The 21,885-nt window shown below is 37.5% G+C and overlaps 1 protein-coding gene across 2 annotated transcripts; it reads right to left on the minus strand.

Moving 5' to 3' along the window:
* Nucleotides 1-983: 983 nt before the first annotated feature.
* Nucleotides 984-21,635, minus strand: dtl (denticleless E3 ubiquitin protein ligase homolog (Drosophila)). Of its 2 annotated transcripts, none has more exons than XM_067417292.1 (15): nucleotides 21,489-21,635; nucleotides 21,287-21,412; nucleotides 21,097-21,189; nucleotides 20,955-21,016; nucleotides 20,714-20,834; nucleotides 19,763-19,828; nucleotides 19,566-19,666; nucleotides 16,147-16,220; nucleotides 15,868-15,971; nucleotides 11,641-11,745; nucleotides 11,390-11,502; nucleotides 11,216-11,305; nucleotides 4,309-4,447; nucleotides 2,276-2,883; nucleotides 984-1,363 (listed from the first exon to the last, which is right to left on the minus strand). In XM_067417292.1, exons 1-15 carry the CDS (start codon nucleotides 21,541-21,543, stop codon nucleotides 1,247-1,249), a joined length of 1,974 nt encoding a protein of 657 aa, XP_067273393.1. In that variant the 5' UTR covers nucleotides 21,544-21,635; the 3' UTR covers nucleotides 984-1,246. The 2 variants fall into 2 exon arrangements, with proteins under 2 accessions (XP_067273393.1, XP_067273395.1); XM_067417294.1 differs by having other exon boundaries at nucleotides 984-1,359; nucleotides 2,272-2,883.
* Nucleotides 21,636-21,885: the final 250 nt, after the last annotated feature.

The following is a 21,885-nucleotide window of genomic DNA, read 5'->3' on the forward strand; positions in this document are numbered from 1 at the left end:
GCTCGCGAAGATAGTAAGCTCCGCCCCTTGACCAATCAGATTCTTGTTTTAATGGTATTTCGGGAAATACAAGTCAGGACTCAGGAGGAGGTTCTGTATCTTCGAACTCACAACAGGCAACACATATCCAGAAACGTTAAACCACTCAAAATAATAAATATACAACAAAAAACACAAGCAGATAAAGTACATGTCAACGAGAACGCACAAAATAGCAAGTAAGTAAGAGTTCGTGAAACTTGTATCTACGTCAAAGTAACGTTCACCCCAAAATGAACTTGAAATACAAAAACGCGGAGGAAAAAAAAACCAAGCAAACAAAAAAACATTGCTCATCGTTCCCAAACCTGTATGAATGTATTCATTGGACCATAAAGAGATTCACCTGTTTTTTTGACACTCATTTTACATAACATCTTCACAAAGAATAAAGGCACATAGGTTTGAACATTTTCATTTGGCGAATAAACAATTGAAGTATACAGAATGGGATAATTTGAAACTGGTTAAAACTGAACTTCAATCCAAAAATAGAATAGTCGATCAACCATGCTGAGGACCTCAGGCAACAACAAGAACAAGTAGGGTCAAAACACAGACTTGAACTATCAGGTCAAGTCACATTCCAGACAAACCTTCACATCATACAGTACGATGTAAAAGTGTTTAAACAATTTTTAAACTCACTGTAATATTGATAGTCAATACCTAAAAGGCACCGAGCTATAATTGGAAATTGATTAGTTATGTAAAGTGCTTCTTTACAATCAATATAGAGCTCTGAAAAATGTGACCTACGTTTAAGGACAGACAAGCTTGAATAAGCACCTTTGAAAAGCTAAAAAAAAAATATATATATATATGAAGTACAAACACTACACTTATTAGGGTTATGTTGAATTTATATAAATGCAAATGCTTTAAAATGCTGGTTAAATTCAGTAAAGTGTCTTTTTCAATGCATCACAGATAAACGTGGAAGCTTCAGAGGACATGTAGAGTTTAATTATGGTGCCAAATAACTTCATCTAGTTGTTCACAAATGATTATCAATTTGACCCTTCCCTAGAAAATGAAACTTGTAAATATATAAAAACTTACAACTAGATAAAAATATACACATCACATACATAAATACAAGTAGTATCTGCATATTTCTTCTTGGTTCGATACTTTTGTCTAAAGAAATCCCAGACTTAAACTGTGTGTCATGTGTTAGACACTTTAATCTCTCCCCACATAATATTCAGTCTTGGGTTCTTTTAATAAAGTAGCTAGAGATTTTTTTCATAGGTCTGGAGGGTGATGCTTTTTTTGTTGGCAGTGGAGAAACAACTGTCATGGGACGTGGTGATACTGCTGCCTAAAAAAAAGAAAAAGAAAAGTTATGAAGAGAACAATTCAGAACTACTAAAAACAATATGGTTAAAATTAATTATGGTGCAATTGCTGATAGAGTGGTTCATTTGAATAAGCGAATCTGAACCCTGGCATGCGCCAAACAAGCAGACAGAGACTAGGGCTGTGAGATATGGACAAATATCTTTAGGTTTACTTTTCTAAATGATAGTGATGACAAAGCAAACCAGGACTAAAAGTATAATTTTAATATACAATATAATATTTGGATGGATGGAGAATATTAAATATTTCTACAGCTCACTCAGAGCAAAAAAAAAAAAAAAAAAGTTAACCTTTTCTATTTGAATGGCTACATTTTAAAATCTTATTCCTGTGATAAAAGACAGCAAATATTCTTATCTCTGTGCTGCTTAATATTTTTTATATTAATATTTTTGTGGAAACGGAGATCATACCTTTCAGGACTCTCTGATATATTTGAAAGCTCAAAAGAACAAAATTTGCTTGAAATAATTAAGACTGTCATTTATTGCATCTTTACTGAATGGAAGTATTAATGCATGTATATAAAATCAATAGATTTTACAGTTGTATCCTTGTTTGATTGTGTCATGTGCAATGCTTCTTGGGATATGTAGTTAATTACCACAAAAAGACAATTGATAAAAAAAAAGTTGCTATTCATAAAACCTCAGAGTTGGTTTGTTTGGGTTATGGCTTAGAACGCTATTAAAAATTCAGGATCCAAGAGCACTATATTTGATTATCTAGAATGAAGACCTCAATATTACCTTCTTCTAATGGAATAAAAATCAACACATCTTGGTATCAGTTGTCATTTTAGACAATCATTTAGATGGACAATAGTTTTTTCTACTTTTTCAAAGTAATGCATTTTCATGCATATACTTACTGAAGCGCTGTGTGTTCTTGCATCCTGCCGTTTGCTGCTGCCATTCGGGCTTTTGGGTTGGGTCGATCCTTTAAATCTCTGGCTAATCACAGACAGCCAATCAGTCCTTCTCGGAGAGCTGTTCTCTTTGCCAGTGCCAACTTGATTAGTCAAGCAGAGCCTCTCATCTGTTTGCAAACTGAATAAGTCACCTTTCTCCTCAGAACAGTTCTCTGCATTCAATGAACTCCTGCTCCTCTTTATGCTGGGATATAATTCAGACACCCCGTCACTCTCCTCTCCCAAACCAGATAAAGCACAATCACCCGTTTCCAGTCGTCGCTTTGCACGCCGTTCCGAGGAAGGGCCCTGGAGGACAGGAGTGAGCACCGTACGAAGAGGAGACGTACCATTGACACCTGGGGAACTGCTGCGGCTGAACCATTGCTGGATAGACGAGGGGATTTTGGGGCTGCTGGGCTTGGCTGACGGTGCAGAAGAAGTGTTTGATGGGAGGGGTAAATCTGCACCCGTAGGTGCACAAGCAGCAGGCTGGGGTGAAGCCAGAGAGACGACCCTCTCTGAACCAGGACTTTTGGCTGGAGTGAGCTCAACAGGGCTGTAACGGCCTGAGAAGACAAATTATAACGCATAAGTACCAATTTAAACTCATCAAGAAACCAAATATTTGATTTATAAATTTATAAGAAGGCACTACTTAAAAAGTTTGGAATAATTAAGATGTTCAATGTTTTAACAACTGTTAAATCTACCTAAAAAGCACTGTTTATTTCATAGGTATATTTGTTCAGTTCTTTCAGTTTAGTCTTTCATTTATGTTGGGCTGCTGATTCAGTCTCTGGTCATTAGAAATGATTTGATAATGCAGCAATAAACTAGCTAGTAGGCTATAAGTTAATGTATGATTTTTTTTACTTAGCTGATTTAAAACATGACCAAAACACTATCTATTTAAAATGACAATTTTTAATTAAATAATTGACAGATATCGGCATCTGTCAATAATTATTAAAAGCAGTATCGGCCCCCCAAAAAAATCCTATCGGTGCATCCCAATTTTAGATGTAATTTATTCCTGTGATCAGCATTATTACAGTAGTCTTGTCACATGATCCGTCATAAATCATTCTAATATGCTGATTTGATTCTTAAATACTTAGCTCACCAAATTAGCATATTCTAAAGATGTCTGTGAAAATGTACTTTGCCATCACATGAATAAATTATATTTTTTAATATTAAAATAGAAAGCAGTTCTTTTAAGTTATATAAATTTCACAATTTTAGAATTTGTATGTGTTTTTAATCAAATAAATGTTGCCTTAAAAGGTCCTGTTCTTCGCAATTCCATCTTTAAAACTTTAGTTAGTGTGTAATGTTGCTGTTAGAGCATAAATAATACCTGTAAAATTATAAAGCTCAAAGTTCAATGCCAAGCGAGATATTTTATTTAACAGAAGTTCCCTTTCAAAGCCTACAGCGAATGGCCGGCACTTCCTACATGAATGACGTCACTAGAACAGTTTGTTGACTAACCCTCCACCCACAAGAACACACAAAAAAGGGGGCGTGGTCTTGTTGCTCTCCCACGTGGAGAAGGGCGCGCATTCAGCGCTTGCATCTCCCCGTTATGGTAAGATGCGGGACCTTTCTGGGCAAAATGCTCTAAGCTGCAGTCCAATCACAACACGGGAAGCACTAGCCCAATCAGAACTCGTTACGCGTTTCTGAAGGAGGGACTTCATAGAACAAGGAAATCATCAGGCCGTTTTTAAGACAGAGAAAACAGCGCTGTACAGATAAGTAAATTGTGTGAAAAATACTGTGTTTTTTTTACACGCGAAACATGAACTCATGTTATATTGCACACTGTAAACACAATCAAAGCTTCGAAAACACGCGAAGAACGGGACCTTTAAGTGAGAAAGGCTTCTTTCAAGAACATAAAAAAACCCAAATTATTCAAAGCGTTCAATGGGTTGTGTTTTAAACACACACACACACACACAAATAAATAAATATAAAAACCTTACCAGGTGTTCTGGTTGGTGACTGAACTTTACGAAGTGTCCAGCCTACGATGTTTGGGTCTTGGTTCAACGAGTTCTCTCTATCCGATCTGCGGTTCAGGCGCCAAATCCTAACGGTGTTGTCATCTGAACAGGAAGCGATCTGAAGAGAAAGTGATGGATGTAAACAATATGTAAGATGCAGTCTTAAATCACTCTGAAGGGGTTCTATTCTGCAATAACAACCGGCTGGATGTACATTATCCCACAGCTAACAGTTAAAATATTTTAGATTTTACGCAAAGCTTTCGCGAAGAAAAACAGTCCCAAACTACTTTAAGCCTTTATCTATTGCTGAAAAGATTTTAGTTTTTTTAACATACATGTTGAAATTAATGCTGAAACACAATGCAGTTCACCCATAAATTAAAATGAGCACATAATTCACTCACCCTCACATTATCCTTGGTGTGTATATTCTTCTTTCAGATTAATAAAATCGGAGTCATATTTAACCCCATGCCTTTCAAAAATCGCATTCGGCCCCATATTACTATTTTTCAACATTCACTGCTCGTTAAAACATCGCGCTCTTACTTTTTCTGGACAAACTCAGTATCATCAGTAGAGATGGGTATCGTTAAGGTTTTAACGGCATTACTACTATTACCAATACTGCTTATCGAGCCGGTACTTTAACGGTATCCTTATCGGTTCATTTTTTAGAGTTTATTATAATAAAAAGAAAACTTAAGAAAATAATTAACATTGCTGTTTATTTTTCTATAGATATTTTACATGTTCAGATTATAAAGCAATGTTTAAACAAATATTAAACATCTATCACTAGTGCATTTTTACAGGCATTTTTTTATTTATATATGCATACGATAAGAACAAGAAAAAGTACAAACAAATGGTCAAATAAATACAGTAAATATACAATAGAACAGATACAAATAAAATACGGTGCTTTAATTTCAGGAAGGTCTACTAACATTACTGTTTGGGTAATGACCTACAAAAGATATCTAATAAACAAATAAAATAACACAGCTTGGTTTTCACTGTACAAATTAATAGATTAATGCTTTTTAATCTTTTACTAGCTGCGAGTATCTTTCTCTTCGCCTTTTGTTTGATTCACATTAATGACACAATCGTCAGGGTTTATTAGACGCTGCCCCTTTAAGACCGAATGCAGATCTTAATATACGTAATATTTTGTCCCAACTATAAACGCCCATTTAAGACATAAACTGTGTTTAAGTGAATACTCTTCCAACGGTCATTTTGACATAGGCTATTCGTATTTGACATTGACGTGTATTTGATGGTTTAGACATGCGCGCACAGCCTAAAGTACTATAATGTGCGAGTTGCAGTCGGTTTCCAAGCGCACGCGCATAAGCTGCCTTGAAGTTGGAAACTCTTTCGTGGATTATTGTGCTTTTAATAGTTCTATCAATTTATTAACAAACACGTACCACAATTTAGCAACAGAGACTAATCAATAGAGACTGCATTTTACAATAATTACAGATTGTGTTGATTCTGACGTTAAGTTTAGGGTTTAGGAGGAACCAATGCTCACAGCTGTGAAGGGAAGGAAGTTACGCAAGACGGAACGTGGCAGTTTTAATAGTTTTACCTCATATCTATTTTTAATTCCTGGCAACCAAAATCGAAAATACAATAAGATTAATATCACAGACCTGAAGTGTAACCAGACTAGGGGTGGGCGATATCTCGATATTTAAAATATATCGAGATATTTTTTCAGCTCGATATGGATTTGGACATATCGTATATATCGATATATTGTTTATATTAAATTCTGATTCCGCCACTTTGCTTGTTTGCCTTCTCTGTGTTGTGCTCGCGGAGCCTCGCGCGCCTCCCGCCTCTTGCTTTTGTTCCCCCTCCCCTCGCGTGTTGTCTCATTGATCACGGCTGCTTCCACAACCAGGTGAGGATTAGTTATCATGTTGACAAGCGCGCACGCTGTTCAGGACTCAGTTTAGAGACCATGTTTTCCTTCTAACACAACCGCTTGCTAAAATTCATAAAGAAATATTAATGTTCATCATAGTTCAAATCGCACATTTCACCCACAGTCAGGTGATTGACACTACTGGTGCGAGACGCGGTCGCAATCATGCCAGTTTATGATCTGTGTCTAACTGATCGCATAGTTTTCGGTTAAAATGTCAAAATGATCGCATATCATTTGAAAACATTTAAAAAGTATTGCAATATCATTACTATTATTATTTTGTCAGCTTTATCACGGGATTATGATGAATAGGTCTATTCACGTTTTAACCAAGAGTGAAAAACGCGACATCCCCGGTGTCCTGAGACACAGTGCTCTTCTGTAAGTTGTACTGTATCATATTATCATATAGCCTACCTTCTGACATTCATATTTCCTTCTGTAACTGGAAAAGAAGTGAAATTCAGCTCATGTGTAGCCTACATGATCTGCATGATGAGTTTGAATTTTGTCAAACTCATGACAAACATCACTGTTTGAATTTTGATACAAATTTAACAGGAAGTGGTGTTATGACAAACAGTTTATTTATATCACAGTCATGCCCCCATCTTTCGGCAAAATGCTTACTGTTTACTTTAACTGTAAAAAAGGGAGTCTTTGATTCATCTTTTGAAAGCATGAAATAAATGAAAAGTCAATATTATTTATTTTCTTTTACAGTTAAATTATTATTATTTATGTAATCAGGGAGTTTTTTATTTTTTTTTAAATGTCGCAAAAGCACTTGACTACCTCTTTGCACTTCAATTAAAAAAAAAAGGTTTTTGTGGTATTTGGCATATTTGTTTTTGCTGTAGTTTTTAGGGGGTTATTTTTCCTGTAAAGATATCGAGATATATATCGTATATCGAGATATAGCAAAATATATCGAGATATATTTTTTGCTCCATATCGCCCAGCCCTAAACCAGACTAAACTTTTGTTGGCCATCATCGTTACTAACAAGGACTGTCGTTATTATTGTATAATAGAGACTCTCTCTCTATTATTGCTTATAGAAACAGGCAGCAATATAGAATCTATAAAGCAATTATAAATAGTATGTGTAATTTCGACATTGCTCCAGTACCGACAGCAGAACCGATAGCATCAGAGCTTATCGATACTGCGGTCTTTTATAATTTAGCACCGGGGCTGATTTAATACCGAGTTTCGGTACCCATCCCTAATCATCAGACAGATTAAAGACTCCAGCGTCGATATTTGAACACTGTTTATGATAAAACTGGGTTGCAGTGACATTATTTTCTTAACCCCATGCCTTTCAAAGATCGTATACGGGCTCAGATTACTATTGTTCAACATTCACTGCTCGTTAAACATCACACGATTACTTTATATGGACAAACTCATTATCGTCAGAAAGATTAAAGACTCCAGCTTCGATAATTGAACACTGTTTATGATAAAACCTGGTTGCAGTGACATTAATTTCTTATGTCAGGAGTGCATTATTATCGAGCTGTTATGAACGATAGATTATCAGACTAACGTTCATTCCCTCTCGTCTGCACTGGCTCATTTGTGTTCACAGAGATAGCAAAGAACAGCTTTCAGTTTAGCTCTTAGTTCAAAAGTGCTCATATGTGGAGAAATACTGACATTTCACGTTTGCAAAATATTTTGCCATACAGAATACCATTTCCATTCATTTCTCACTGAATAACTCGATATAAAAGAGTTAAAACATGCGGGGAGCTCTCTCTGGGTCTCTTAATGATATGCATCAAATAGGAGTCATCAGGTGTTCATTTGCTCCCTGAGCTGTCAGTCATCTTACTGCTCAACACCGCCCTCCGCATGACACACTCCTCCTGTGTGGACACTCATTCTGGCACTGTGAAGAACGAGTCTATTCTACATTTCTACACGTGAACTAAGAAGCTAATCAACACTAGTGATCGACCGATATATCGGATTCCCGATATTTTTCCCCATATTTAAGCATTTTCCCATTATCGGGTATCGGTTTTGTAATATCGGATTTTCCGATAAATGGCGGCATCTTGTGGACGTTTTGAGAATTGCATACAAGCGAACCATTAAAGAACTGCGTCTGAAGGGAGATTATCAACAGCTGTGTTCAGAGGTAAAATAACCTGCATCCCTTAATTAATCAACTTTGTTTAACATAACAGTTATGCAAAATTGACCTCAAATAAGATGTTGATATGTATAGGTAGTATAAACTTGGCGCTAAAGACAAACTCACTAACGGAGTCAGTCAGGTAATCCGTCATCATGTCACAATAAAGATGCAACTTCACATGAATGAAATAAAACAGCCATGAATGAGAGCATGTTGGAAATAAAAGCGCCAAACTTATTTCTCTGTGTTTATTCTCAGTCGCATTCAGCCGTTCTCTCACGGAGTTGTTGTTCCAGCATATAGGCTAGATCACCATGTAAACAAGACCGACTCGTTTAAAACTCCTTAAACTATATTAACGTCTGCTATAGGCTATAACATTTATATAATAAACATCTAATTAATTACAGCTCCGTGAAAATTAATTATTACGCCACGAATGAGCATGTTAGAAATAAAAGCACCAAACTCTTTCTCTCTCTGTGTTTATGCTCAGTCGCGTTCAGCCGTAGGCTACTCTCACCGAGTTGTTGTTCCAGCATAGGCTACTGTACATGTAAACAAGACCGACTCGTTTAAAACTCCTTAAATTATACTAACGTCTGCTATATGACATTTAACATTATATAACATTTCGTTGTTTTATAATAAACATCGAATTAATTACAGCGCCGTGAAAATGAATTATTAAACCTATCTCCGCCAGACGTGTGTTAAACGCAGAGATGAAAACAGCACCCTGTCATCAGCATAATTCAGAGACTGACACAAACATTCATTTTGATACCGTACTAGATGAGATTGACATAAACCAGCGAATACATCAGTTTTTACAATGTTTGCATAATCCAGAGAATATTCACCCTTTAGTCTATTAAACACTTTTAAAACTGTAGTTTAAAATGAATGCTTATATTTATGCTCATAGTTACGGGGAGTTGATAGACAACTCTCATTTATGTTCTCCATTTGAAAACATTAGACTTTATAAATGTATTTTGCCTGTTGTTAATATGGCTGTATTTATAAATAAAAAGGTAAAACAGCATTAATGTTAAAAAGACTTTGCACAGTATTGAAAAAAAAAACAATTCTGACTATTTATTGATGTAAATTGTTCTGTATGTAAGTGAAACTGCAAAAATTACAGTGTTTAAAAAGCTCAGTTCAGTTGCTTTAATTGTAAAAAAAACAAAAATAACACAATAAGTAAATATCGGTTCTATATCGGTTATCGGCACAAACATGCAAATAATCGGTATTGGTTATAAAAAAAATCAATATCGGTCGATCACTAATCAACACGATAATTATGGAATAAGGTTTTTGTGTGATTGTTCATGTGATTTCAGCTATTTTATATCAATAATGGATGTTTAGATTATGACTGCTAACAGGTGTAGCGATTAGCTCCTTATAAAATGATAAATATAACATGTTTTAACATCACCATTCGAATAAAATCCCCATTATATCGCAACAGGAAACTAATAAAAACACACGATTGTGGTCTAAAGTGAGATAAAGAATAAAGGTGTAATTGTAATGCTTTAAATTTTGTTATGTAGCTTGATGCTAACTGAAGCTCTAATGCACTTGTTCGACCAGGAGCTTTTGTCTATTTTGTTACAATAATTCACATAATGTGCTTTTTTAAAAGTTTTTTTTAGATAACTGTGGCTTACCAAAGGGAAATACTGTGCTGATAATGGGCCATTTAGGCAGGCATACATGTTATAATAGATTTGAATAATGGCTGTTACAAAACAAAAGATTCATAAAACAATAATGAGGATTACGTCTCAGACATTCAAAAGTGTGAAATGATCATCGAGTGAGCACATTGTAGCATTAATTGAGCTGTTCTCCTCGCCAGACAAAGTACTGCAAACATGTCTTCAGGCTAACAAACTTATTTGATAAAAAAACATCTAAAAAACAATCCAGACATGGTCTTAGATGTTAAAGCATGAGCACACTTGTGCCTTCAATTTAGTTGTGTTTATAAGTCCATATACTACGTTCACATTATATTTTTATACATGAAGAAACAGCTCTGTTTTTGAAGTCCATTAAAATGCATCTACCCATCAAATAACGTGCTCCACACAGCTCTGGGGGTTTCTGAAGCAAATCGCTGCGTTTATGTAAGAAAAATTTCCATATTTAAAGTGCCTTCTTGCAATTCAAGATGCATGCATGTATGTATGTACAGCCTTTTGAGCTGCGGAGGCACTTTCAACACTTTTCCCAGAAGTTGAATACGAAATGCAATCGGACGAAATGTGTGGAGCACGTTATTTGATGGACAGATGCATTTTTTATGGACTTCAAAAACAGAACTACATCTACGGTCATTAAAAAGCTTGGATTAGCTAGGACTTTTTAAATATTTTTTAAAGACTTTTTTTAAAACTCCGATTTTATTTGTCTGAAAGAAGAATGTCATATACACATAGGATGACTCGAGGGGGAGTAAATCATGAAACGCCTTTAAGTCTTCTTCATTGTAACTAGTGGTAGTTAAGTGTTTCAGTCACACAATGGCACCAGATAGTCGACGACAGTGCCAGCGGAGTGACAGGTTTAGCATATTAGTACCGGTGAAGATAACTCATAGTACCCGGATGAGCGGTGTTTTATTCACTTTTGGCGGTTGTTATCTGGGAATAACATACCACTGGAATGTGCGATTGTCCAATCAGAATCAAGTATTTCACAGAGCCGTGTAATAAAAAAACTAATCTGGTGGATGTATGGACAGTCATTATAAACGTGCTTACCTTGGTGAAATCAGTGGGGCACCAGGCCACTGATGTGACTTCCTGGCTATGGCCCTGAAGCATCATTGGAGCTTGCTTTGGGTCTGAAATCTGAAAAGTTGTGTGCAGACAGTGACCACAGATGTTCTAAGACTGAATTCACCTAAATTTCTAATCTTCTTGGTTCTTCATTACCTTCCATATGTATGCATGATGGTCACTCGAACCACTGGCAAGGAACTGGTCATCTGGGCTGACACTGGACTTCACATAAAACGAGGAGTTACTGTGGCCACTGAATACAGCAACTGTGAAAAGACCAAATGTAAAAGCTCAGTCTCATTTTGCATTAGCCTATAATGATCATTTTATTACACGCCTAACAAAAACAGATAGGCAGAACAATTATAACAGACAGAAAGTACTTAATTATAAATGTACATTACCTGGAGTGGTTTTTAAACCACTGACATTGAACATGTAGATATTGTCATCTGTGCAATTGGAGAACAGTCTGGAGCCAGTAGAGTCCAGTGACAGACCAGAATAACCTGCAGATCAAAACGTCAGTGAAGATTCAAATGCTAATTACTAATGCTCATTAATGGGCATGAGATGAATGGGAAACATTAGGGGGGCAAAAGCTGCCGAGTTTCCTGATGTGAGCCGTCAGCTCTGCTACAGGTAGGACACGATGAGAAACACCATGAAACAGGAGAGACTCTCGGACATTGCAGTTAACTACTGAACTGAATTGAATCATGCGGATCTAGATAAAACAGTTAATCACTTTGATGTTGTGCCTGTTAGCTCTTTAGAGTGGAGAAGCAGATGGCATGCAAGGCATATTCAATTATTATGATTAGGCTATTTTTATTATAAAAATGAATATTACAATTAATTTGGCCCACAATACACAGCCCATCAAAACATAACCTACACACAGCTAGGATATAAGGATTAGTTAATTGTCTCACTCATTGCAAAAACAACTTCTTTAACATTAAATACTGCTCAAAATAATGGCACAGAAGCGAAAATAAAAGTGATTTTATTCTCATCATCTCAAAGAGAACTTTTTACATTCAGTTTCTGTAGTAAATAATTATCTGCCGCTTGAGACTACTTAACCGGCATAACTCTTGCCCATGTGTGACCCTGGACCACAAAACCAGTCATAATAGTCAATTGAAATAGTATACATTCTCTGAAATTGGAATAACTAAGCTTTCCATTGATGTATGGTTTGTTAGGATTGGACAATATTTGGCCAAGATTCAACTCTTTGGAAACCTGGAATCTGAGGGTGCAAAACAAATTGAAATATTGAGAAATCGATTTTAAAAGTTGTCCAAATACAGAGCACTGATAGAAGAGCACCAATTGAGCACTGCTGCTCAATGACAGCCAACACATCTAACGTTATACCATCCGTCATGGCAATGATTTTACAATGATAACTTTTCAACTTTGAATCATGAACTGAACAGCGTGTAAATATGTTGTTTACAGTAACGTTACAGTTTGACAGATGAGTACTGATTTAAAAGTCGATTTATTTAGGCAAACACAGTAATGTAGAACCCACTCAAAATAGTCGGTATCATGTTTACTACTCACCCGCTGCAAAATAATCATACTTCAGTTCTTAAAATGTATACAGGTCCTTCTCAAAAAATTAGCATATTGTGATAAAGTTCATTATTTTCCATAATGTAATGATAAAAATAAAACTTTCATATATTTTAGATTCATTGCACATCAACTAAAATATTTCAGGTGTTTTATTGTTTTAATACTGATGATTTTGGCATACAGCTCATGAAAACCCAAAATTCACCTAAAAAAATTAGCATATTTCATCCGACCAATAAAAGAAAAGTGTTTTTAATACAAAAAAAGTCAACCTTCAAATAATTATGTTCAGTTATGCACTCAATATTTAGTCGGGATTCCTTTTGCAGAAATGACTGCTTCACTGCGGCGTCGCATGGAGGCGATCAGCCTGTGGCAGTGCTGAGGTGTTATGCAGCCCAGGATGCTTCGATAGCGGCCTTAAGCTCATCCAGAGTGTTGGGTCTTGCTTCTAGACCCAACAGATGAACCATAGATTCTCTATGGGGTTCAGGTCAGGAGAGTTGGCAGGCCAGTTGAGCACAGTAATACCATGGTCAGTAAACCATTTACCAGTGGTTTTGGCACTGTGAGCAGGTGCCAGGTCGTGCTGAAAAACAAAATCTTCATCTCCATAAAGCTTTTCAGCAGATGGAAGCATGAAGTGCTCCAAAATCTCCTGATAGCTAGCTGCATTGACCCTGCCCTTGATAAAACACAGTGGACCAACACCAGCAGCTGAAATGGCACCCCAGACCATCACTGACTGTGGGGACTTGACACTGGACTTCAGGCATTTTGGCATTTCCTTCTCCCCAGTCTTCCTCCAGACTCTGGCACCTTGGTTTCCGAATGACATGCAAAATTTGCTTTCATCTGAAAAAAGTACTTTGGACCACTGAGCAACAGTCCAGTGCTGCTTCTCTGTAGCCCAAAAGTGGCTTGACCTGGGGAATGCGGCACCTGTAGCCCATTTCCTGCACACGCCTGTGCACGGTGGCTCTGGATGTTTCTACTCCAGACTCAGTCCACTGCTTCCGCAGGTCCCCCAAGGTCTGGAATCGGTCCTTCTCCACAATCTTCCTCAGGGTCCGGTCACCTCTTCTCGTTGTGCAGCGTTTTTTGCCACACTTTTTCCATCCCACAGACTTCCCACTGAGGTGCCTTGATACAGCACTCTGGGAACAGCCTATTCGTTCAGAAATTTCTTTCTGTGTCTTACCCTCTCGCTTGAGGGTGTCATTGATGGCCTTCTGGACAGGGTTGGGTCGGCAGTCTTACCCATGATTGCGGTTTTGAGTAATGAACCAGGCTGGGAGTTTTTAAAAGCCTTAGGGATCTTTTGCAGGTGTTTAGAGTTAATTAGTTGATTCAGATGATTAGGTTAATAGCTCGTTTAGAGAACCTTTTCATGATATGCTAATGTTTTGAGATGTATGCCAAAATCATCAGTATTAAAAAAATAAAAGAGCTGAAATGTTTCAGTTGGTGTGCGATGAATCTAAAATGTATGAAAGTTTAATTTTTATCAGTACATTATGGAAAATAATGAACTATCACAATATGCTAATTTTTTGAGAAGGACCTGTATTTATGGGGCGGCAGTGGCTCAGTGGTTCATGTAGGTTGTTGGTTCGATCCCCGGTTCCACCTGACCAAGTTTCGAGGAGTGTATGAATGGGCGAATGTGAGGCAATATGTAAAGCGCTTTGGATGGCCATAGGGTCAGTTGAAAGTGCTATATAAATGCAGTCCATTTACCATTTAAAGGTGCACTATCCAAAAACCACTAGGCCAGTGTTATATATTTTGTTCAGTTGGAGTACCTACAATATCCCAAATGTTTCCAACTATTCGTAAATTGTGAGAAAATTGCTATTTTAACAAAGGACCGGGACGTTTCAGCGTTTGAGGAAGTCGCCTGTCAATTGCGTCATATCTGCGTTACCCTCGGTTTCGGGTTTTATTTTGCAGGAGCGCTTTACTCTTAGGAACGCACGGAGTAACGTCATATTTTCAACACACTTAAATGTATCTTATATGATAAACAGAGCTGCATTACCTCAATCATAACCGGAAGAGCGGATCAGTGCAGGCGCCCGGCGAATGTGTCTCGTCCCCTCATCATAAAAGTTCCGGTGTTCGCGAGGCGGGTATTTGTTTAACAATCGCTCCAGCAGCCGTGCTCAGCTCCACAACACTCGGTCCTGCTCTGCTTTACACTACAGTAACGTTAATAACCGCATTAATGAACACGATTTCTGCCAGAGTCCTATTTTCCTACGGCTGTGAGGTGAAGACCGCATGTCCCAAGATGCTCCGCTCACACTTGGCGTCATCAAACTACGCATTTGTTTTAAATAGACGCCCTCCAGTGGACGGAAAGCTGCATAATGCACCTTTAACAAATTGATTAGAAGCCTTGTCAAATTACTATCGTTTTCAACTTGAAACTGGTGAAGTTGTCTTTTAAAAACCATTTTAAATCCTGCATTACCTTTTCATACAAGGTTATAAATTCATATAAAAAAAATTAACCTGCAATATGCTCTTTAATATCCTAATAATTTTTGGCATAAAATTGATCATTTTGACCCTTGTTGGCCATTGCCGAAAATATACCTATGTGACTTGTTGCTGGTTTTGTTGTCCAGGGTCACATATGATATAAACTGGCTCCCCCTCATGGTTTAAGTAGTTATAAATATATAACTACATATATAAATATATATACATACATACATACATACATATATATGTGTGTATATATACTTTTATAACTATATATATATATATATATATATATATATATATATATATATATATATATATATATATATATATAAGTATAAGTAAATATTTTTAATAATTGCAAACTGGCATATAATAACCAGTTGCTTGCAAAATGATGAACAAACAATAATTCACACATTGGGTGCATCATTTCCTGAGATAAAGTTATTAAATTAAATAGGCTAAATGAGTAGCCTAAATAAAAAAAAGAAATGAAATAAACAAGTTACTTGACAGACAAATGCCACCCATAATGAGATGTTTACCTAGTTTACGTGTGCAGGAGCCTGGGTAAGGATAGGTCTGCAGAGGGAGGGGGTTGTGGTAGTATGCAGTGTAGTTCTTCCGCAAATCCCACATTTTAATGATTCTATGACGAGATCAGAAAGTTATTGGGAAATTCAGCTCACATCAGCATTTCAATTTTATTCAGAAATTAAATTAAAAAGTGTCACTATTATTGTGACATCCAGACAAAAAGTTCCGAATCATGAAAGTAAGTAGTAATAAGAAAACATCTGTACAACACTGCTTTGTGCACTCACCCATCTACTGCTCCTGAGGAGATGAGCTTGTTCTCATCACAGAACAAAACCACCGTCACACCCTGCTGGGAGTCCTGAAGACAGGGAAAGAAGAAGAAAAACAGGTGAATACCTTCTGTTGTATTGCATTTAATGAAAACACAGATGAGGTGTGATATTGACAAGAAAGTAACAATATCTTGATATTTTCTGGGATTTTGTTTATTATTAGACAATATTTTGCACGTTTTTGTGCTAGTACCCTGGCAGGTTTAGTATCGCTGTGGACAACTGACTCCTAAAGTTTTTGTTATTCATATTTTGTGCAGTGATTAGGGCTGTGCAATTAATTGTATTATGAATTTGATTTCTATTTTAGCTTCCAAGATTATGAAAATAAGAGAAAACAATTATTGTTTATCTGTCCAGCGCACCATATTCACAGCAGCACGCTTTCAATCCTCCTCAAGCCAAACTTAAAGGAACTGTTGGAAACTCAGAAGTGAAGACCAGGAGAACTTGGGTATATCTTTCGGGCAGGCGTTCCTCTTTATTGAGAACACACTCTGTCTGTGGCTGCAGTCATCCAAGTCTAATTCTAAACAGTATACATTGCAATTTATCCACATTTCAGGGGGAGGGATTTACACAGTAGCGGAGGACACAATCGAAACGAATGCCAATGTTGTATAGGTAAAAGCAACACAGCCCATGCACTTCAGTGTCACCAGTCCTAATCCTATCAGCATAACTCTGCCAATCAGATGCATAGATGCACATGTAATCACTCTGACAATGTTGCTTAAAGATCAGTAAGTGCATTAAGACAAAAGACTGATTAGCTTGATCTCGTTAGAATGTAGTCAACCTGTACCTCAAACCTGTAAAGCTTTAGTTTGTATACTATTACATTGGAACCTTGATATAACATTATTGATAACTGCATATTGACGAGTACAAATAAAAACAATGCAGATTAAGACTAGGCGATTTCCTAGGCAGATATTGACTTGGATAGGTGAAGCACAGACGAAGCACTGCTATTTGGGCGCAGAGATATGACCCAACACATTGCGATTGCTCAACAGCCAGAGGACGTGAGGATTGGAGACGTGATTTCTTTGCGCACAGGTAGCAGTTCTTTGCCTGTCCTTCCCCATAATATAGTCCCAAATCAATATATGTCTAGGAAATTGCCTAGTCTTAAACTGCATCACTATCTGTACTCGTGAATACGCAGGCCACAAGAAGTAATTAGGTGGGCGTTTCTTTTTTTGGATCACTTTTACTCAGGACATGCTAGCTGGCAATATAGGATTTCATTCATTATGCTAAGCTAACAGTGACACTGTCAAACTAAAACAATGCATGCACTAAGACAAAAATGCATTTGCCCACCTAAATGTAGGAAAGAAGTTGAATAAGCCCTATTTCTTAAAATGGTGGAGTGCTCCTTTAACATCCAAATCAGCCGAATAAAGGCGGACGTACACTGCGAGTTCGGACACTCAGGAAGTTGATTGAGATATTGCACATGCTATGAGTCAGTTAACTTGAAAATCGCGTCAAAGCAGCTGGTACACGGCACAAGAGTTTTCACGCTAAACACAGAGACCGGAGCTTTCAATGTTGCAGCTATCTTTGGATAGGAAAAAAATAAATATGCATGTGCAAATTATTTGTTGAAAAGCAGAGAAAGCAGCTATTTCTTTTAACAGAAACAGCCAAATAGAGATAGAGGAACAGTGTGGATGTGTGCATGACAGTGTACGCACGCTGTATGGTTGCAGCCACTGAGCTATAGCCTAATAATACTTGATTTAGCCTGTGTGACGTGGTTGTGTATGATTTGGCAATAGGGAACAGTCTATACCACTGTTGTGAATTTTTTAACACATCTGCGAGCACGTACAACAGTGTAAATAGCACTGTGTATGCCTGGCTTTAAGGAGTGATGTAAAATGTAGTCTGCTATAGTTCAACCTTTCCCCCTCTGAGTCCACTCATTAAAGGTTAGATCGGGCTCAAAAAAATCAAGCCCGACCCTACCCGAGCACGCTGTGTCCGAGCCCGGCCCGACACATTAACTGTAATTATGAGCCCGAGTCCGATTTAAACCCGACCATTGTTCAATACGTGGGCGTTTTGACGAGAATGAGCTTGTAATGAGCAAAGCGCAGCGAAGCGGACTGGTGAGGCTCATGATAAAACTACATTTAGCCGAATAACATTTTGTTGCAATATTTTCATGTTTAACACTTTGAAGCTGCTTTGAAACAATCGTCATTGTAAAAGCGCTATAGGCTATAAAGTTGACTTGACTCTGCTCAATAATCCGCAGGCGCGCGCTCATGATCCGCTCACCGGTAAACTGATGTTTGCTCAAATCCAGCTCAGACATTTATCTGTAGCTTACTTTGTTGTTGCCATTAAACAATGTGTTTTTTTTCCTTCATATTTATGTTTAAATATTATAATATCATTTTTACATATTTCATCTGATTATGATGAGTGAAAAGATGCGAGTGGGTCAGAAATGATTTTGGTGGTTATATTTAGTTTAATATTAAGTTTTGTTTTGTAGAAAGAATTTATTTCGTTTTGTTTAAATTGTATCTTAATTTTAAAAAAGGTTTCTTAGGCCAATTGCCTGGATTTAATAATAAAAAGCAAATAGCAGACTATAATCGTGAGGTGAAGTCATGGGAGTGATTGCTTTCATTGCTCATGAACTGGAGCGCGCATCTCATAAATAAACCGAAACTCAGCAGGCTATACTTGCCTCACAGACATGAGAAATATGCGTAGGCTATAGAAAGCTTGAAATGACCACTTTTAAACGAAACGATTTGAAGATATTTAATTAAGCAAAGTGCAGTGTTCACGCGAGCAGCTCCTGACAGAGCGTTTCTGTTTCTAATGCTGCGCTCCATCACTGCTCAAGCTGTGAGTTTAACACGCATTTTTACACTAATCCTGATTTGTGCAACTTTGTAGCCCTCACATTTCTTTCTTAGTTGTTGTATTAGTTCTTACTTTGCTAAATATGTATATATAATTTCTGATTATAGCATAGCTTTCTGCCAACCCAATTAGACTAGTAAAGTAGGCTAATGATTAAAAAAAACATACGCTTGATCACGGGCCCGGCCCTACCCGACCCTGTTGTTGTTGCAGCCCTCAACTGATGTTGATGTTGACATGTGTTTTAGCCTGCAGCTCCGCACTGCACCTTTCTACCAATCACGGAGTCGGTATTGTTTCGGCATCCGGGTTGCCATTTCTGCTCTAGTTACCACAGCTACAAACGTTCCTGCTGGATCCTGCAGCCTATCTGGAGACCTCAAGTCAGTGGGGAGGGGAGAGGGGATACACGTGCAGTACCAGTTTTGGCCACAATCTTACATACATTTCCTTTAATGTAAAGTTGTTTGACTCACCACAGGGGGCGCCATCCCACGTCTCTTCTTTGTTTGAGGTATATACCTTTCAGGTTTCATATGGGCACCGCTGATCTGTTTTACTTGCCTGTAGAAACCATCTGTGATGGAAGAAAACATTTTTGGTGAGCTTCAGAAAACATTGACTGCCCTGACTGCCCTATTATTAAGCATCAGTTGTCAGAATAATAAAGCACCTTTTTTACTGCATCTTGTATCCCAAATCATTATGTTCCCATCTCTGCCTCCAGTGCTAAACACAGCTGTAATGAGAGAACAAGCCATTAAAAAAAATAGCAGTAGCAAGTATGCAGTGCACATTAATTCATGCCAACCATTCAGGGTTATTTTAGTATTATTTATACACTATTATAATATTTAGGTTGGCTTTTATTCTTATATTTTTCATTTAATGTTTTAGCCATTATATGTGTGCTTCTGCTTTTTGTTTCTACTGAGATTTAAATTAGCACTATGTAGCACTTTTCCGTCCGCTAGAGGGCACCTATTTAAAAGAAAGGCATAGTTTGATGACGGCAAGTTTGATTGCAGAATCTTGGGACATGTGGTCTTCACCTCACTGCCGGTGGAAAAGAATCGGGATAGGGCTCGGGCAGAAATCATGTTCATTGATGTGGTTATTAACGTTACTGTAGTATGAAGCGGAGCAGGACCGAGTGTTCAGGGAGTTGAGATCGATTGTTACGCAATCTATGATGGGACACAGTTGGGGGACACATCACTTTTATCATGATGGAACACGGTTGCCAGTGCCATTTCTGCACTCACCATTCATCATCTTTACAATGATGAGTATGAGGTAATGCAGCTCTGTTTATCATCATAGACACATTTAAGGCTGTTTAAAATGATATGATGGGACTGCGTCATAAAAATCTACATAGTGCACCTTTAATTTTAGTACTTCAACTTTCAGTTAGTTGGCAGAACTAAAGTTCTAAATGCAAAGTTTTCAGAGTAGTGTCATCTAATAGGATTGAGAGCACTGTATTGTGGGTTACAGTATCAGTATACTACACATTGCAAAAATAGTATGTCATTCAAATATTTCATGCACAAATAATTTGCATTATGCATGGAGCGCAACTTAAACAGTTGTAAGTCTTGTGATGATCACCAGTAGTTACCTCTCTCTTGCTTGGAAAAAGCCACCGATTTAAGACTGCATTGATGTCCTTTAAAAGTTCCCAGCAGGTCACCAGATATAATATCCCACAGACGGGCTGTTTGGTCACCAGATGCCGTAACCTATAAAATAATATTCCCATTTAAAGCAATGCTTACCATTTATATAAAAAAAAACTGAGGATTTAATTTAGTCAGAAGCACTAAAACCATCTTCAAACAGAAGAATCAGGCAAAACTCACCAAACTTTGTGTACCAGGAACCCAGGCAATATCAAAAACAGCATTATCATGTGCCTGCCATTCTGCAAAACAAATTTTTAACATGAGTGATTTGTATGGCTTAAATAAGTAGCCAATCTTGAATCTAGGCAAACAAACCAACCTTTTAGGACAGAGCTCTGTTTTTCTCCAGTATTAAAGATTGTTACAAACCCTTCCTCATTTGCGACAGCAAGGTCGTTCTGCTGGCCAGGGGCTGGGCATTGCAAATAAACCATCGAACAGTTTAGTCATTATACAATAAGTTTCTGACTACATTTGAGCTCATTGTGAATGTTGAATTAACTGTGTACCAGAGGAAAATGTGCATCCAAACGGCGGGACAGCCGCTGCTGAGGCTCCATATGAAATGTGTTCATCCTGTCGAGCACACTGATATCCGTCCAGCAGAGAGGACAGCGGATAGTCCCGACGCTGACCTGGTTATTAAAGCATGCCTGAGTGTAAACAGTGTGATAACATAGATTCCCATTGACATATGTAAATGGCACTCACCACTGAACCTTCTTTTTATAACCCCTCGATCAACAACATGGTGAAAAAGAGTCATTGCTCCTGCTGGAAAGACGTTTCATTCAGAAGTGGTCGGTTTCCCGCGAACAATGAAAAAGCGCTGAAGACGAATTCCGCGCGAGAACGGCGTTCGCTGTTCTGATTGGTCAATACGCCAGAGTACCGGAACTGCTGGTTCACAACCGCTTACAACCACTTTGCCATGCTTGCCACCAGAGGCACTATGTGGCCCACGACTTCCCACTCTAACGTTACACCTCTTATTTTAAGCTTTTATTTTTACTTTTTATTATTTATTTTTTATCGGATGCCCAAATAAATAAATAAATAAATAAATCCCGAAGCTGCTATTGTTTTAGAACAAATATTTAGTTTAATT

The sequence above is a fragment of the Pseudorasbora parva genome, chromosome 15 (assembly GCF_024679245.1).
Source record: "Pseudorasbora parva isolate DD20220531a chromosome 15, ASM2467924v1, whole genome shotgun sequence".
NCBI classification, from domain to species: Eukaryota; Metazoa; Chordata; class Actinopteri; order Cypriniformes; family Gobionidae; genus Pseudorasbora; species Pseudorasbora parva.

Bases quoted from the DNA above. Each gene is read 5' to 3' on its own strand.
- dtl (XM_067417292.1), bottom strand. From the start codon at position 21,543: ATGACTCTTTTTCACCATGTTGTTGATCGAGGGGTTATAAAAAGAAGG. The intron at 4,448-11,215 runs GTAAGCACGTTT...CTTTCTCTTCAG, and splicing joins GCCCCACTGATTTCACCAAG to ATCGCTTCCTGTTCAGATGA. The intron at 2,884-4,308 runs GTAAGGTTTTTA...TTGTCTTCTCAG, and splicing joins GTCACCAACCAGAACACCTG to GCCGTTACAGCCCTGTTGAG.